The 18,199-nt window shown below is 49.7% G+C and overlaps 1 protein-coding gene across 1 annotated transcript; it reads right to left on the bottom strand.

Annotated features, from left to right (window-relative positions):
- Nucleotides 1-1,177: 1,177 nt before the first annotated feature.
- On the bottom strand, nt 1,178-17,797 carry GPR137C (G protein-coupled receptor 137C). The gene is made up of 7 exons (XM_026056073.1): nt 17,429-17,797; nt 10,265-10,308; nt 9,255-9,483; nt 5,891-6,040; nt 5,200-5,322; nt 4,940-5,055; nt 1,178-4,138 (listed from the first exon to the last, which is right to left on the bottom strand). Exons 1-7 carry the CDS (start codon nt 17,795-17,797, stop codon nt 3,967-3,969), a joined length of 1,203 nt encoding a protein of 400 aa, XP_025911858.1. The 3' UTR covers nt 1,178-3,966.
- Between the last annotated feature and the right edge of the window lie 402 nt (nt 17,798-18,199).

Genomic DNA, 18,199 nt, shown 5'->3' with positions numbered 1-18,199 from the left:
TCTAGCAAAATAAGGGGCGAGACATCCCGGCCCTGCTGCCAGTTTGGTCCTGCAGGCCCGGAGCCAGCCCTGATTACACCATCGGCCTTCACAACAGGGGCAAAGGACAAGATCRCACATGCTCAAAGCTACCGGAGAGCACAACAACCGCAGCCCAGCCCTGTGCAGCAAGAGAGCGTAGCAGCCCTGTCAACAATGCTATTTTTCACCCCAAAGCCTCCAAAACGCAGCGCGGAGGCAGGTACTGCTGTACATAAAGACACAGCATGCGCTCCAGCTAAGCCAGGTCTKTGTTTGCAGCAAGCTCAAGGCCACGCTGATAAACCTGTGCCAGTATTGCAAGGAAATACAGGAAACACTGAGTTACTCGAACTGGGGAATGTCACCTCCTGCACAACTCGGTGACACAGAGGGTGCTGAGTAGATACCAGTTAAAGAGCAGAGCTTGAGAAAGGGACTATAGCGAGAGCCCAAGGCAAAAACACCAACAGTTTGTGCGATGTGACACGGAGGCAGAGCTCCTGTTTCACATCGYGCTGGGATGGGAACCCAGAACAGCCCAAACTGAGACACGGCTCCCTACGTGCCCTGCAAGCTGGGTGTGCGGAAGCAGGAGAAATGAGCAAAGTGGAGGGAGGACCACATGAGCTGGACCCAGAGGCAGCACCACCTCCCTCTGGGCCACAGAGCCCAGAAAAACAGCAGGACATAAAGCAGGCAGTGTGAAGGCAGACAGAAGGAAAGTTGTTCTGCCCTCTCTGCCCTCCAGCCAAGCCCCAGAAAACCACAGCTGTAAAGGGGAGCTGCAGGCCACCGTTGCAAAAACCATCTCTGGGCTTTCTACCGCAGATTTAAGCTCAGACAGGTATTCGCAAGGATGCTGCAGTCCCACTAGCACCAACCACAGCATTCTGGTTCATGGCAGCCAGTTGCTGGCTAGGAACAAGCTCAACCACATCCAGGTCAGCTCTTGGATCCTGTCAAGAAGCAGTTTTAACGAGTTACCGGGCAGGTCTCTGCAGAGCAGTCAGATTGTCCAGGTATCCTGTGCTGGCATAGCCAACCAAGCCCCCRGCCAGGGACAAGGAAGAGGGACTGCGGTACCAAGGCTAGAGCTGGCGGGGTTGAGTCACACCGAGAGCAAAACTCAGACGGGCCTCCAAAAGTAGCACAGAAACTTTTTTTTTTTTTATTTCAACAYAGTAGTGCTTGGTTACAGTTTAGTGAAGAACAAATAGGTACATTCATTGGCCACAGCTTCCTGTTGCAGCCAGCTGCTGCCTGACTGCAAAGCCAAAACACTGTTAAACCATACCAAAAAAAGAAGGTTTAATGAAAGGCAACTATGCATTAAAAAAGTCATTGTACTTTTCAGCTATAAATTACTTCAGTAAAACACAAGACCAGCTCCAACACGAGCTGTCAGAGTTTTGAAATTAACGGCCATCCRTACAAATGAATAAAACCAAAACACTTTGCCAGTCACTCATGAGTACACTTAGCAACGAGACTCACTGCCCCGACCTGTGATCCTAATGCCAGGAAGATCATGTTGTTGTTATGTGCTTCAGTGCAATATGAACAATGAGCCTGTAGCCCTTTAATTTTTTATTTTTTTATTTTTTGCACCACACTCCCTTCCCWCCGAGAAAAACTTAAAGTGCTCCTAGTGCTTTGGAATTTAAGCAAGAACAGGGGCCACTAGCGTCACTTACTGTCTTTGGTGACTTATGGGAGAAGGGCAATGCATGGAGTCCAGGTCCTTCGTTAGYTTTGCCATAAGTCAAGCAGTGATTGAGATGGAGCAACCCGTTTCCGTATCCCAACCAAGGCAAGAGGACAGGTCTCTTACAACATGTAAAATAGAGCAGCCAGGAAAGCCACAGCAGTCATGGTGGAGCTCTCTGGTTCACGTACGAGAGCAAGAGGGACGTGTTGAAAGTCATTGTCTCAGAGCCTTCTCTAAACAGAAGCAGAAGTCGCTCCTTTTTTGGGGCGGCGAGAGTGAAGCGGGTTAGCACGTACAGGCTCACGAGCCAGCACTGCCCAGGACCGGGGGAATCAGACAGAGGGACATGGTGTTCTCAGTGTGACAAGTGACATCTAGCTCAGTAGAAGCAAGGTGGCTAATACATTGAGCAGGAAACAGTGAGCACACAGCAAGTGAGAAAAGGTCAGAGCTGTCCCAGCACTTGCAGGTTCTCTCACATGCAGCTGTAGACACTGAGGCTGCCTCAAAGTCCCTCCAGCGCCCAGCCCCGGCACCCCCAACCCACAAAGCCAGGCCAGCATAGTACCACTCCATACACAGTCGAGTCCTTGCCCCAGGAGGATCTGAATTCAAGCTTTCAGTGTTAGACTTGCTTGTTTGAACAGCAGGAGCAGCTCCAGGAAGGTTAAGCAGTTCCAGTTCAAGTTTTCCCTAAGAGGTCAGAGACAGAGTAGCTGTCCTCCCTGGACCAGTGACTCCATCCAAGCATGTGTCCAAAGCTGCTTTGCTCATGCTCACATAGGACTCATACAGAGACAAGCCACGAGTAACGTGAAGTCTTAAATGCAGAGTCTAGTCTCCAAGAGCCTACGCAGCTATGGGCCAAGTCTTAACTAGCCAAAACAGGCAAGTTTAAGAGAAATGGAAAATGACTCTGGAATCAACATCCTCCCAAACTGTGACCCAGCATATTTAAACCCTGTGTACACCATTAAGCACTGCTGACACAGCTACTGTGGTAGGACTCCAGCCCAGGTCCTGTGGCCTGCTCAGTGGCATGGGAGGGGACAGCCATGGAGATGAGGAAGGGGAGCAGACCCCAGGGACCATTTTTTCCTGTAGCTTCCCCCTTTCCCTTACACAGCACATGCTGTCTCCACAAGCAGAGCCTTCCTCCACCTCAGTGGGGACCCTGTTGATTCACATTTGCTCAGGTTAAAAAGCTTGGTTATCTGCTAAATGCAATTTAATACTGGGGGGTGGGGCATGGGTGAAGAGGAGGGAACAGGACAGCTCTCACAACCCATTRGTTAGAGCAGTCAGAGTTTTACATGCACTTTGGCCAAATATGTTCCTACATACACACTCACACTGAGCCAGCCCCATCCCTAAGCCTTCCTGGAAGAAGCCAGCCTACAAAATCTTAACACTCCCCCCCCATACACTTGACAGCAGCTACAGTCCCAGCCAGCCTTCTTCCTTTGCCATGATCTAGTGGGTTGGTTACAATTTAGTGGTCTTAATGCCAGCAGGAGCACTCAGTCTCAGCTGTTACAGGCCTTTGCCATGGGTATGCTTTGAGCTTAGCTTTGAACCCACACTCCTCAGCAGGGTAGTTTAGCAATCAGGTGAAACAAGGACCAACAGTCAGAGCAAGACCACACTCAGCCCAGCRGCATCAGCCCTGCAGGGTGTGAATATGGCACAGTACGCTTTAACATTGGTTGCAGGAGTCCCTGCGCATAACGCACTCAGTTAACACAGAGCGTCACACTCCCAAGTGAGTCARGATGCAGAGTACTTCATGGAATATGTCTAGAAGCTCCAATCTTTGCAGGAAGACAGTGCCTCTCCCAGCTATGGATGTGCAATTAAAAGAGTAACTAGAACAGTCTCAGACCAAGCACAGTCTGAGCAAGATTCATTCCTTCCAAGTGTGCAGATAAAAGTGCAAATATGCATTTGATGTTTCTTTTCTAGTGAGGAAGCTCTGGTGCATTTAGCTGCCAACAACTTGAAGACCAGACCAAGAAAAAGCTTCCAGAGAGTTCAGCTTCACTTTGCTACATGGTACCTTAAAGTCACAGTTCTCTTACTGCCTGCAGCCATAGGTTCAGTCCTGCTTACGGCCGCAGCAGGTAGTGGAATGTTTGTGTCGATGAGTTAAATGCTTCAGGGAAGAGGAAAAGAGAAAACCAGATTACAGTCCTATACATGAATGCCACTTCGGGGAGGAAAGGGCCCTTCCAGCCTCTTCAGTTCTGTGGAGCAGGGCATGAGCTATGGTGACTATTCAACTCCGAGCCGCCTGCAGCAAAGAGCAAGGGGGCACTGTCTGCAGTAGTTCCGCTGAGATGGGGACCCACCGTGTAGCTGTCGTTCCCAGCCAGGGACCCATAGCAGCCAGAGCACTGAGGGGTGGCCAAGCTGGGAAGAGAGACAAAAACCAAACATGGACTCTTAGAGATGGACAGTTTCTTAGTTTGGAGACCGCTGCTAGTCTGCACAGATAAGCAGGGCATCTAAGTCTGCAGAAGCAGGTTCTGATTTATGACATCCAGATGTCACGTTTCCAAGGAAGCCGGCTTTGGAGAAACAGGTGCAAGGTGTACAAGGCCTTGCAAAATTGGTCAAGAACAGCCAGAGCTTTCAACTCCTCACTAAAGCCCCAGGGCACGAGGAGCTCAGATCCCTGAGCAGCAAGTGAAAGACAGGGCTGCCAGACTTCCCTTACAGTTTAGCTGAGGACACCAGCCCATTCCCCCCCATCCCAGTGTTCCTGCAGAACTTTGTCCCAGTCGGCTTCCAGGGGACATGTCCTCCCAGACCTCCTGGGACTTCACCTCACTGTTTTGCTTTACCAGTGGAGAGACTCCTCTGGAGGCCATTTTAAGAGCCTCTCTTCCCTCACCAGCTAAGGAAGGAACCTAGCAAGATCAGCCTTCCCAGATGAGGCCTCATGTCCGCAGCCACTGTGTACTTCTACCTGTGAGCACCCAGCATGATATCTACTTCTCAGAGCTGGTCACTTTTATCTAATAAAAATAGCCCTGTGTGAGCTAGGGAGCAAAACCAAGCTCAGTCAGAAGGTTCCTTGCCCCATCCACCTTGCCCAAGCTGACTTTTATGCCAAGATTTTTCTTGAGATCAGAAGTCAAGAACTCTGTTGCTTCCACAAAGGACAGCAGAACAGCTGCTGTGTTTTCACATGCCCAGGACAATGCTTACCTGCCTTCTCTGGCCCCAAGCCGTGACAAGTCATCATCGCTGTCATAGCGCCTTGGATTGTCAAAGAAGTAGGCTCTGGAGCTGTAACTATGACTATTGACCATTCCTGCTGGAGTCTATTAAAGAGAAAGGAGTTAGGCCAGTAGCAAGGCATTTCTAGTTGCCTTCCTAAGGGTTTACCCCCCATCCCCCACCCCAGACACCTTTGAGCTCCTCCCTGCACAGGGATATTCAAGCTACAGCAGCTTGCTCAGGCCTACCAAGTTCTGACTCAGTCTCTGAGCCCGGAAGAACAGCACCACGAAAGTCGTTGGCACCAGCTCCCAGAGGAAGAGGACCACTCCAAACACCACATATTCTTCACTGCTCACTTCCACACGCACCTGCGGACAGAAGTTAGAAGTCTCTGAACACCCCTAGCCATCAGCAAAGCTCCAGAAGCTGAACATTGACACAGCACAGGAGAACTAGGAAGGCAGAGAAATCCTTATGAAGGTAGGAATCCAAGCCAGCATAGTGACCCTTATCTGGCTCCTACTGTTTCCAGGGAGGAACAGTAGTTCTTCAGTGTGCTACCAGGTACTGCAAGCTCCCTCCCCACCCCAAGGGCTCTCCCTTGCACACAGCTATGCCTTTTTAAGTGTTGCTTTTCTGCTCTAGTTGACTTGTTTCTCCTCTCCCCCAGTAAAAGAGCTGGCAGGCTCTAAAATTTAAGAGCACAACAGGGAATCCCTCCTGAAAAAGCAGCCAGATTGAGGAAGATTCAGGCTTGCTCTGGTGGAGAGAACAAACAGGGCTTTTGAAGGCAGAAGCCCAGCTCACTTGGGGATACAGAGAAACCAACACCTCATATAACCTTCTTTCCCCTACACATGCTCTCACAGGAGAGTAGAGTAACCCCCTCTCACCTCATTACTAGCTCTGGATTGGAGGCCACACACAGACACTTACCTTGTCTGAAAGGTTGTCCCAGCCATAGTTAAAAGGACCAGGAACACTGTCTGGAGATATGGCCACAGCTACCAGGTTATAGCAAGCCCTTGAGGAGTACAGAAGAGCAACTACAGATCCCACAAGAATAGCCTGGCAGACAGATGTTCCCTAGAACAGAAAGAAAAACAGTTTTAATGCAGATCTTACTACAGAGTTTTTTTTTTCCAAAATCATGAGAAGCTCTGCAGACAAGACTGACCTAGAACTTTTGCATATTGTTGCTAAAATATTCAGAGCTGGTTAAGAGCTTCCTTATGTGATGAGTTCATTGCAGTAGCAGAGCTATGCAGCCAGTGTCTGCCCGAGAGCAGGAAAGACTCAAGGCAGGAGAGAGTCATTCTCAGGATCTCACCGATAGACTATACCTAGCAAAGTTATTTCGGCAGTCAGCTTCAAACTGGTGGTCCAGAGAGATGCCACTCACCCACTGCCTTTCTGTGGTGGCCTCTAGAAGACCAAACAACAGCCATTAAGAAAGTCATCCTGCTGTTTCTACACCCTGACCAAGCATAAGATTATAGCAGTGATGCCCACATAGCTCATTCACCCTGCAGAAGCTGAGCACCCCAGAGGCTGAACACAGCCTATGTCTAGAAAAGAAGCCTAGCTATCTGGGGTGACAGCTTTGAGAAAAGGGAGGACCACCTGATATCAGAACTCCAGTGCTGCTGTGGGACAAGGCAGGCTTTGTTGTACATAGAGCAACATGTTATGGGGTCACTGGATGTAGAGGGACTTCTGCCTTCTGCTAGCTGTCTTATGCTGGTGAAGACCTTTCTCCACCACATCCTAGAAGCAAGCCTGTCAGAGGGACAGCTGCCCATGAGGTACCCCAACATCAATGTACATCTCCTGCAGAACTAGCGATAGGAATGGGAGCTTCACAGAGATACTTGCAGATATTCAAGGAGTGTTATTTCTTTGCTGAATACACCTGCAAAGCTGTTTAGCAGCTATTGGTAGGCACAAAGTCACCGCAAGGTGGAAACCATTAAGAGGCAAACAAATAAATCTAAGCAAGATACAGTGACTTTGCTTCATATTTAAATAGATAATCTGCTCAAGAACCTCACCTCATTCACCTATTCCACATCCGAACTATGGATATGCTAGCTCCATTTTCCTAGTTTTGGAGAACCAGCTCAAGAACAGTCTTGGCAGAGTCAGCTTGAAAATGCACAAGTCCCTGTGACACCACTGAAGCACAACACCACAGCCTGCTCTAGTGCTGTCAGCTGAGTCCTTGGTATTCAGGGCAGCAGAATTAGAAGCAGAAAAGGCTAGTGAACCAATAGCCTCCAGCAGGCAATGACCACAGCATAGGATCTGGTAGCAGCCCAACAGCAGAGCCTGCTTCTCAAGTGGCTCTAAAACCTTCCCACATTCAGTGGTGAAAGTAGCAGTCTTACTGGGCCTCCCTCCAGCTTTGCAATGTTGCTTTGAGAGTCACCAGGTTCACAGCTGGAGTTCAGCAGACAGGGCAACCTTTTCAGACATTTGTTTAACACTTCTGCTCATCCCCACCTATTTTTGCAGCTCCTCCACAGTGCTTTAAGTCAGAGGATGCCTCCAAGGCAGGGAAGGGAGACATCAGTTGAATGCAAGAGACCTTTACCAGACAGTCAGGTTGAGCACTCGGGGGAAGAACCCTCTTCTCTAGCACATGTTACACAAGAGCAAGGCCCTAAAGGCAGCCTCAGGCACATGACTAGAGGAAGTCACTGCATCAGTAAATCACTGCTGAGTGAACTTGATAGGTCCAGAGCCAGTTACAGCTGAAGATCTGTCCCACGTAAGCAGAGATCTGAACAGCTTCTGGCTCACTTCAGATCACCCTACTGCAATCTGTAGTTTCTGTGGACAGTTGTCACAGGAGCCAGCTGGGCATCCAGCCCTGGCTGCCTACAGCCCACACTCCCCAGATTCTTGGCAACTGCAGATGCCCTCTGCTTCCTAAGAGGGCCAGACTTCTACACAAACCCTCAGCTTCAACCCTGATAGCATAGCTCTGGCAGCCCCTCAGCTTTCACTCAACCCCAGCCCGTGCCAGCTGCCCCCTTTAAGGCAAGGGGCAGTAGACTGCAGCCACTTTGAGTGGTCCTACAGATGACCTGCTAATGAGCAAGGAGATGCCTCCAGCCAGTGAGAGACAGTAGTTTGGATCCAGAGCCTCTTTGTAGCAGTCTCTGCTGCAAGACAGCCTGTCACCCTCCTCATCCCCTTCCTGAGGGAGAAGGAAGCATCCAACAGCCTTCAGGATGCTTTGCAGCCTCTTGCCTGAGCCAGGCAGGGACAGTCCTCTAAGCTCATACTGGAGTCACCTTTTTCAAGACACACTGGAGAGAGGGTCTCCATAGGAGACCAGACTCCTGAACTTCTGACAGCTGGAAAGAGAGGGTTCAGGGCATGCAAGGTGAGAAGCTGCACTGTTGGGAAAAGGCACTAGATCAAAAGTATCAGAGCCAGGCAGCTGACTTCCCTAAGCCTGACTACATTCATCAGGTGCTGAAGTTATTCTAGAGATACTTCCAGGCTGATCAAGAGACTGCAGTCTGCCCTTCTCACCAGGCCAGGTCTCCACCTTGGAATCATCGCTTTTGACAGGAATGATATGGCTTCCTAGAGGGAGTGAGAACAGCTCGGGTGCACACTTAGTTGCAGCCTACTGTCATGCCAAGATGAGGCTGTTGATGGCTCAGCCACTTTAAAACCTGCTGGAGAAGGGAGCTGGGAATGTTCAGACCCTCACCCATCCTCCAGCCTTGGAATGGGATGGGAAGCTGCTGTAGGACCTGCCCCCAAGATGCTCATCTCAAGCAGTACAGGTCAGTACTGTCTCTGGCTCAAGCAAGCCAGGCAGCCAAAGCTAGACTGCTGGTGGATCCACTTTGCAGAGGACTGTGTTAGACATTTGTCAGAGCTATCAGTACCCTGCATACCTCACCATGCTTAACAATAAGTTGTGGAAACTACATCTCTTGCTCCTTAAAGCAGCCTCTCCACCAGCCAAACCTTAAACTTCTAAACATGAAGAAAAGCATAAGCAGCTCCCAAGTCTATTTGCTGTTGCATCAGCAAAGCTGCAACCAGCACTATCCTCTAGCATATAGAAGCCACAGCAGTGCCACCTCATTTCTACAGCAGCAGCATATACCATCTATAGAGAGAAGTAAGAGTTGTCACCTCCATGTTGCAAGGAGTATTTGAGCAAGAGCAGCTCCTGTGGCAGTCGRTGTGGCCCTGACTAAGCACACACAGATCCCATTGAGAATCCAGCTGACAGTTGCACAGTTCCAGTACAGTTTACAAGGCGTTTACCTACCTTAGACTCGAGGTAGACATTTGCTGAAGACATTTTTCCCAGTTTGCACATGCAGCAAGCCAATGAGATGGCACAGAGGATGAAGAGGCTATCATTGACTAGGGCACGGGCAAGGACTGTCCATCTCAGCTGGTTCTCTGGGACCTCCCCATCAATTAGCATTGCACAAGTTAAGTTCACAACTAGGAAAAGGAGGCTGGTAAATACAGAGCCCAGGTACAACAGGACCCTGGAGAAAAGGTAGGCAAGGAAAAAAAAAAAAAAAAGTTCACATCAGTTTATGCAGACAATGCTGGAGTCATTCTCCACCACCCTCCTGTCTCATCAGGCAGGATGACCTCCCAGCATGTCCAGAGCTCTACTCGCTATGAAGATCAGGTATTCTGGCAAGTTTCAGTGGTTGTGTTGGCAGCCCAAGCCTACTGTGTATTTCTATTTAAGCTGCTCTCATTTAGCATGAGCTGTGTTAAGTAGTCATGAGTTACAGGACTCATCTTCTGACAGTCAGGTTCTTATCTTGCAGATTTTAAGTGCTGCTCTAGCTCTGCATTAACTTCAGTCAATAAGCCATGAGTCATCACACCACTGCAACTTCTTTATTGAAAGCCACTGGAGCTTACATTTTCCGTTATGGGTTTCCCTGGAAATGGCTAGGGAACATTTGGGCCACACACACAAATTCCACCTATTGCTCAAAACCTTATCCAGCAGATTTTTGCTGGAGGTGGGACAGCTCAGAAGGACCTTGAGAGTTCATCTACTTCACTGTCAGCATCAGTACTGGATTGCTCATGACATGTACAGAGACATGCATTTGCTTCCTTTGTATCCTTGACCCACTTCCCCAGCTCCCAGTCCTGCTCCAAGGCATGGCACCGATCCTTTGTCAGAGCACAGCTATGACATAAGCTCTAATCAGTCTTTGGGGTCTGGAACTCCCATTCCTAACGCTAGAACATTAATCCACCTTAAAAGGCCTTAGAAGGTAAGGTTAGAAGAGTGTCACTTACTTGTACTTGTTGAATTCAGCTGCACATTTCACTTTGAATATGACCTAGGGGAAAAGTTTGCATGGCATTACTTAGAGTGACCTACAGTTCTCCTGTAAGCTTAGGAAAGAGGCATACAACAGGAGACCCAGCATCTAGCTGGGCAACTTGAAGGACTACAGATCATCTATTAACACCAAATCTTACATTTGACCCACTTGCAAGGAACACTGGTACCTTTTTCTGAAAGAGCCAAGTTTGAATGTAGGTGTTCAATAGGAAAGAACATTGGTAATATCCCATATGTGACAAGGTTTTTAAACCACTGCACCTAAGGACTTCAAGAAAAGAGCCAAGTTTAGCACTCAGTAGTCACTAAGAGCATTCAAAGCTATGTTTACTTCGCCAAATGTTCTTTGTACTGCATATTTTAAGACCTCAGTCAAGCAGAATTTCTCTTTTAGAGGAGACTGCTTCAGTTGCTATACTTCAGTGAGACAAAGAGCTGATCTAAAATAGCCCTCTAGTATTGGATTTTGGACCTGCAGTCCACTATAAGCTTACTAAAATCTGTGGATAATAACAAGCATTTGGACTTCTTGGTTCTTCCACCCTTTAGATGTCTGTAAGCCAAACACACCTCAGAAATGACTCCAAGATGGAAGGAAGCCCTCCAGAGGCCTATCAAGTTGTGTGGCACACTTGGCAGACTAATGCACTAGATGACAGAGTCATTCATAGATCATTTCACTCTTCAAAGCAAGACCTGCTTTGTCCAACAGTGGATCAGGGTCCTGTGAATCTCCTCACCACACAAGGTGTTAGGAGACTCAAGCTGAACAGTTGCATAGGAAGGACAGGTGCTTCAAAGCAAAGGCTCACAAGCCTCTCCTCACACTGTAGTATAAACAAGCCTCTGTTCCTTTGGGCTGGAGGGTGGCTCTTGCTGAAGTGTACAGGGGCAATACTCCTAGTATGAAGAACTATAGCTAGATTGGGAGTATGTCCACCCCTTCCTAAGTCACAGCTCATACAGGAGCACAGAAATCCTAACATTCAGTCTTGGACAAAACTTATGTTCTGAGTCCAGAGACTTTGAAGGAACTTAGGAAAAGGTAGAGACAGCCAACTAGTCAGATCCAGCAGACATGCACTTGGGGGGGGGGGGGTCAGTTCAGAGTCACTGTCTGATCACTGCAAAGGTTCGGTTTCACTACTCCTTCAAGAAGTCAGCCTTGTCAGCTTCCAGACCGTGGCTGCAATGAAGGCTCACTCATCTCTTACGAGGCACTCTTGGTCAGCTTTTCTTCCTCTGACAGGATCTCTCGGCTCCTACCTTCCAGTCAGCACTGAGGTAGCAATGGTACGCTGAGGCTTCAGAAATCAGGCTCCTGCCAGCAAGATTTCCAGAGACACTTCAAGATTTGAAGGATTGCCTGATCCATTATAAAAGTTTCAAGCACTTGAAAGTCCTCATGCCAGGTATCAGACCTTAGACAGCTTCAGCAACTCCGTTCCTACAACCAGTTCTGTCTGGGTCTTCTTCCTCAGTTTGAGGCAAGAACTGAAAGAACACTTCAGAGCAGGGAACAAGACATGGTACCTAGGCAGAGGGAGCCATCCAGTCCCCCATGCCCCAGAAGCAGTCTCACAAGCCCTCTAACCTGTTGTCCTGACCTATACTAGCCAGAAGTAGTACGGGGGGGGAAAAAAGTGGCATAATCCACACTGAGCCCCAAAGTTCATCTGAGTTAAATGAAACTGGCACATAGGAAGGAGAATTTGGTCACACTTCAGAGTATTATTTGTCCTCTCCCCCACACATCTGCCCACAGGCTATATTCAAGTCTCAAGTGCTTTGGGAATATTAAAGCAGACACCAAAGACAGCCAGCTAGGAAACCTCTTGGTTCAGCACCCAGTTATGCAACACATTTGAGATGTTTGCGCTGCTGCTGACTCCCAGAAGAGCAATCCAGTCAGTACAACTGCAGCCTCCTAAGTGCAGTGCAAGCTGAAAGTCCCTGGTATGTTGTACTGCAACTAATAGCCCTGAGTGAGAACAATCCTCTCAGCTGAGCAGGGAAAGGCCACGGGCTAACAGAAGACACTGGCTTCAGCAGCTGCAGTAGTCCTATGCGAGATGGACTGCCAAAAAACTCCCCCCATGACCCCAAGCTCTGGGTACTAAAGTACATAAAGCTGTCTCAGAGTTAGGTCTCAGATCACTGTTGCACCCTATGTTCAAACTGTTGCTATGAAAAGCAGAGGGAGACCATGGCACCAGCTGTGGGCTTTTACTAGTCCCCAGATATTTAGTCCTGTAACTTCAGGAAGAGAGTGGGCTCACTACTCAGTTTAGGGTTTCATCTTGGTTACTGGCACCTAACTCACTGAAGGTCAGTTTTTTTTCCTTCAGAGGCTGGGTCAGTAGGTGACACAGGTAGTGTTCACATTGTCTCACCAGTAAGAACTCAAAGGTGCAATACTGCAAGGCTTTCAGCACTCGCCTATCTACTGCATTCCAAGCCCAAAGACAGCTGATGTAGAAGACTCTCTGCTCTGAAGAAGCCAGTGTGGAGAGCTTGGAGCAGTTCTGTCCTTTATAGAAATAGGAAATCCAGACCCCTGCCCCAAGCAGGTGCATTGCACTAAGTTGCTAGTAGTCACTAAGTTGCTAGTAGTAAGCCTGGTAAACCGAGCAGTTCCTTCGATTCAGCTGGGTGGTCAGCCCCAGATGATATGCAGTTGCTTGCTGAAAGTAAAGAGAGGTCGCTGCTAATCCAGAGCAACAGAACTAAGTATTTTTACCTCTAAGCAAACCTTTTATGACAGTTAAGCAATACTCAGCAGCTATCCTTCTGGAGACATGAGTCCTCTGAGCACTTATCAGCAGCAGACTTGGAAAGAAAGCTAGACTGAGAATAGCTACAGACCTGGAGGCTCACTATGATGCTGGAGGCTTTTGTGTTGTGACAAAAGTAGATATTTTACAGAAGCAAGTTCTTTGCTCACATCACTGACCCCAGAAAGTGAACTTGCTAAGGGTATGTTCCAGAGCATTAGCTAAGAATCACTCATCCTCAGAAGGTGTACTGGGAGATGTCACAGCCGGTAAGAAAAGATGACAAAAAGACACCTATAGCTCAGAGATGGCTCTAAGGATCAGTTTTAGTACCTGTACAAGTCAGGTCTCTAGTCCTCCCAATGCTGAGCTCCAGGTAGCACTTCAGCTTGATGGGTATAACCATTCATACCCAAGACCTAGAAGATCCAGGAGAATCAAAAACCCCCAGAGAACCTCTAAGCATAGTCCCTGTCTTCTTTTTGCATAGCTAACACYTTTCAGTCACTGTTTCCCTGGTGGGACAGAAGTCTTTTGTCCCCAAAAGAAGTTGAGTTCAGTCTCTGCAGATACAAGGCAGATAGCCATGTTCTGCCTGCAGTCTCACTTGACATAAGCACAGCACACAGTTGCAAGAACATCAAAATGGATCCCTTCTCTCACCAAAGTAACTCAGCACAAGGCATCAGAGCACAACACAGGCAGTTTCAGGACTATACACCAGTATTTCAGTTTTCCCCCACCCCTTAGAGAAAAAGTCAGGAGCCATCTGTGAGGAGGATCTCTCATCAGCCCCACTAATGCTGGGATCATCCTACGTCATCACAAACACAGGGTGCAACTGGCATGCACCCCAGTTTCCTAGAACAGCTTGTTGCTGCCACAGCCATCTGTTCATCTGGGAACTCTGGGGCACATGGGACTCACTGACTACAGAACAGAACAGGGTTAAGTGACCCCTTGCCAGCTGTCCCTCTGAGGCCATGGTACTAGCATGGACATGGCATATACTAGGTGTCCACTAGATGAAGAAGGTGGAAGAGCGCAAGGGCTGATGGAGGCTTTTCAAGCTCTTCACCTGAGAGGACAGGAAGCCTGCACCCTTGGAAGCAGGACAGCAAGGACAAACAGCTCCCAGGCTGGATGCTGTTTCCAGGCATGTCTGCTCCAGTGCAATTAGAACAAAGGATGAAAGAGTCTGATGTCATCTAATCAGATGGAGCACTTAAAGAAACCCAGACAGGTTAAGGGTTATGGCCACACCAGTCTGACAGAGCAGCCCATCAGAAGGCCTTACTCATTGCTGCACACAGTTGCTCACCCTCAAGTGAGACAAGAGTGCAGAATGCTCGAGAAGGTCTTTAAGAGAGTCAAGATGGAGGTTGCTGTGGCTGCAGTCATGGACATTGCATTCCTGGTAATGACCTGGAGAAGGAGGTACTGGAAGACTCTTAGTAAAAGTAGAGGAAGAAATGCTCCCTACCAGAAGGCATTACACCTCCTGATGTTCCAGGTAGAAATAAGGCAGTGACAGAAGAAACTATCTTCACCAAATAAGCATCCCACATGCATTTTGTTAGGCATCCATGTCCCCCTAGGAATCTCCTGGGTCAAGAAGGGAAAAGAAACAGGACAGCCTCTCCCCACAGAAAGAAGGAATGATAAGCAGTTCCACTAGACTGAATTTCATTCCCAGAACAGGACAGCATGCAATATAATGCTAGTTCTCCACAGGTATTTGTTGTTTCCTGAAGCTCTTCCCCCACACAGCACCATTTCATCCTCAGCTTGTACATAGCCTGAGGATCTCCATAGAATAAATAAGAGCAGGTCAAATAACATAGCCCAGGCCATATTTCCTGCCATTAGGCAGATGTCATTTTTCCAGTATCTCCACAAAGAGACACCATGTACAAAGACAACTTAGTCAGGTTTTCAGCACACAAACCTATGCTTGTACCTGAGGAAATCTAAGACCAAGATGCTACCTCCAGAGTAGTAAAAGCCTAGTGTCCTTCTAAAGGTTGCAGGCAATTGGCCCATAAGCATTAAGAATCAATGGACCATCCACAGTAGGTTCTTGAAGTCACACCAGTGAATGCACCAATCATCTCTAGATCCTGGACCATTTCAGTTAGACTGAAAGCTGCTGTGGGTCCACAGTAGTTTTTCCTCCAGGTAGTGACAGTTCTTGTTTGATTATACCCTAAACCCACTGAATACAACTTCTCCTGTGCTTAAGAAAAGCACTGAACAGAGCCAAGCCAGACTTATCAGTTAGCCACCAACACATGGCACCCTTCTGTCAAGGAAAGGATAGGCCAGTTTTATCAGACTGTTCTTCAAGCAGGGGAGATCAAACATCACTACTCAGCATTGTTTTTCATTGAAATGGAAGCCAGAAGAACAGCAAAGGCTTTTAGTCCATCTAGCTGCACTCTTCCTCCAAACCTCAGAGGCTCTAGTTCTCCACAACACAAGATCAGCTACAGACAAGTGCAGCTTTCTCACCAAGTGCTGGACATCCAGTCTCCTCAGGACAGTTACAAAGGGCCTGACATTTGGCTAAGTATGCATACCCATTTCCATAAGTCATTTTAATCCCTTCCCACTCCAGATTCTTCAGGCAGGATTTCCCTTGGCTCAAGATTTTCAARGAGGAAAAAGAAAAGCAAGATATACCCAGCCAGGGAGTCTATTGCAAAACAGATACTGTGGGAGGAAGGGAAGCCTGAAAATCAGTTTGAATTTACTTTATACTTCTTTAAAGCAGCCTTTTCTGCAAGCCTGCTTTCCAGTCCCGTGACTTAGAGGAACACAGAAATCCAGCCACTTCATTGCAACAGAACTTGGGGTCCCCTCCTCAGCTTGTCTTTCAAGGGACACAAACACCTACTAGTTGGAGCAATTGATAGGTCAGGCTTTAACAGGCAAGACAGATTACGCACACTATGCAGCATTTGTTATTTTGCTGCCACTTGATAGGCAGTGTATCTAACACTGACAGCTTTTGGACCAGGCAGTTCCCCCCAGCTTCCAGGTGTTTATGTTGGAGGGGGAAAAACCAAAACAGCTGAACAGCCTAATTGCTCCAAGTTTCACATTATCATGCGAATGTTGATGTCCTAGGGAAAATGAAATCATAATTCCCATCAATGACACATCGGAGCGACAGAGCGATTTCGCTGTGTGTTAGCGATTCCTTTGTGAGGCTGGTGAACAGCTGAGAGCTGCAGAGCAAAGAATCTGAACAACAACAACAAAGCTGGAAGGAAAAGTGCTGCCTATTTATGAAACAAGTCACCAAACTGGAAGGCAGGCAAGCAAAGGGCTGTTCATGAGAAACTGGAGCAGAAACAAAATAATCGGAGGAGGAAGGGGAGGAGACAGCTAAGGTTTTAATAGATAAAGAAAAACAAGTGAAACGACTAGAGAAAGGAGAATAAAAAAAAAAGAAATCACAAAAACACAAGTGATAAGGAAACCCAGAGAAAGAGCAATATAGATCAGCAACAACAAGCAGCTCTGCTCTGTCCCAGCAGCGATCTTTTTGTTAGAAAGGGGCCCACCTCTCCAGCCCTAGGCTGTTGTTTGGGGAGGCAAAAGGGATCGCTGGGTTTTTGTCTGACAACAAGCTGCAGAACAACAAGCCCAGTTCATAGCAGAGAGGAGAGATGGAGAGAAGGAGGGAGCGCAGCAACAATAGCAGAAGAGGCTCTAGCTGGTGACGTAATGGTTGGCATCACTCCAGGCCAGAGCAGCCCCTGCTGCTGCCACTTTCTGGTCCTCTTTAGAAAAGGGGAATCAACTTAAAAATAAGCAAAGCAGCCCCTCCAAGAGGGCCCCTTGGCACTGTCTTCCCTTGTGGGGTTGACAAGGGGAAGCCCCCAGCTGGGGCAGGGCACATCTCTGCATCTCCCACCCCCAGATTCAGGGCATCTCTCTGCATCCCCCATCCCACCCCAAGCCTGCATTCAAGTCACACCTCTGCATCCCCCAAGCCCCAAGCCTGGAGGCAGGGCACACCTCCGCACCCCCCAAGCCTGCAGGCAGGGCACATTTCTGGGTATTCCTCCCCACACCCCCCAAGCCTGGAATCAGGGCACGTCTCCGAACCTCCCCATCTCACCCGAAAAGCGACATTCAGGGCACACCTCCGAGCACCCTCTGCCACCGAGCCTGGCTGCGGGGCACACCTCCGAGCTCCCAGCGCTCCATCCCACCCCACAGCCCGGCTTCAGGGCACACCTCCGAGCTCGCAGGGGGGCACAGGGCTGGGGGGGGGGGGAAGAGGAGCCTTCAGCCCCGGCCTCCTGCAGGGGGGCGCTCCCCCAAACTTACCTCAGCGAAATAGAGGTTGAGGAGGCAGAGGCTGGAGAAGAGCAGGCAGCCGGGCAGGCAGTAGAGGAGCCAGTGGGCGAAGGGCTGCTGGAGGCGGAGGGCCTGCAGGGAGTTCTGCAGGTAGAAGGAGAAGAGGGTGGTCCTGAGGGCTGCCCAGAGCAGGCAGAGGAAGAGGCAGAGCGTGTGGTAGCTCAGCCGCCGCTCCCGGTAGTAGAGGAGCAGCCAGAGCTGCAGGTAGGCGAAGAGGAAGAGGGCGGCGTAGAGAGCCGTGTGGAGCACGGTGAGCCCCAGCTCCACGGCGTAGGGCACGGCGGCCCCCTGCGCCGGGGCCGCCCCCTCAGCGAGGGCCGCCGCCGCCGTCGCGCTCATGGGGCAGCGGGAGGCAACGGCCCGCCAACGGTCGCCGCGCGCAGGGCGCGCCCGCCGGCCCCTCCCCCTCAGCCCCGGCTGGACACCCCCATGCAACAAAGGGGAGCCCCCTCGCGCGAGGCAGCCAGCGCGCGCGCGCCCGCCCTCCTCGCTGCGCCGCGCGCCCGCCCGCCGCCAAACAACTCTCTGCCGGGGACAATCAGCTGAGCCCGATTATTTGAGGCGCTCGCTCCTGACAGCGCGCGCTCCCCATTGGCTCCGCGCCGGCCCGCCCCCGCCGCGCCCATCCGCCGCGCGGAGTGGCCGCCGCCGCCTGTCACTCACGGCCCTCCCCCTCGCCGGCCGGCTCTTGCTTCTTGGGTTGCCGCCGCCGCCCGCCTCGCGGCCCCGCCCCGCCCCCTC

This window comes from Apteryx rowi, unplaced genomic scaffold, assembly GCF_003343035.1.
Source record: "Apteryx rowi isolate R43461 unplaced genomic scaffold, aptRow1 scaffold_13, whole genome shotgun sequence".
In the NCBI taxonomy this organism is placed as follows: Eukaryota; Metazoa; Chordata; class Aves; order Apterygiformes; family Apterygidae; genus Apteryx; species Apteryx rowi.
This window is presented reverse-complemented; position numbering and strand designations above follow the sequence as displayed.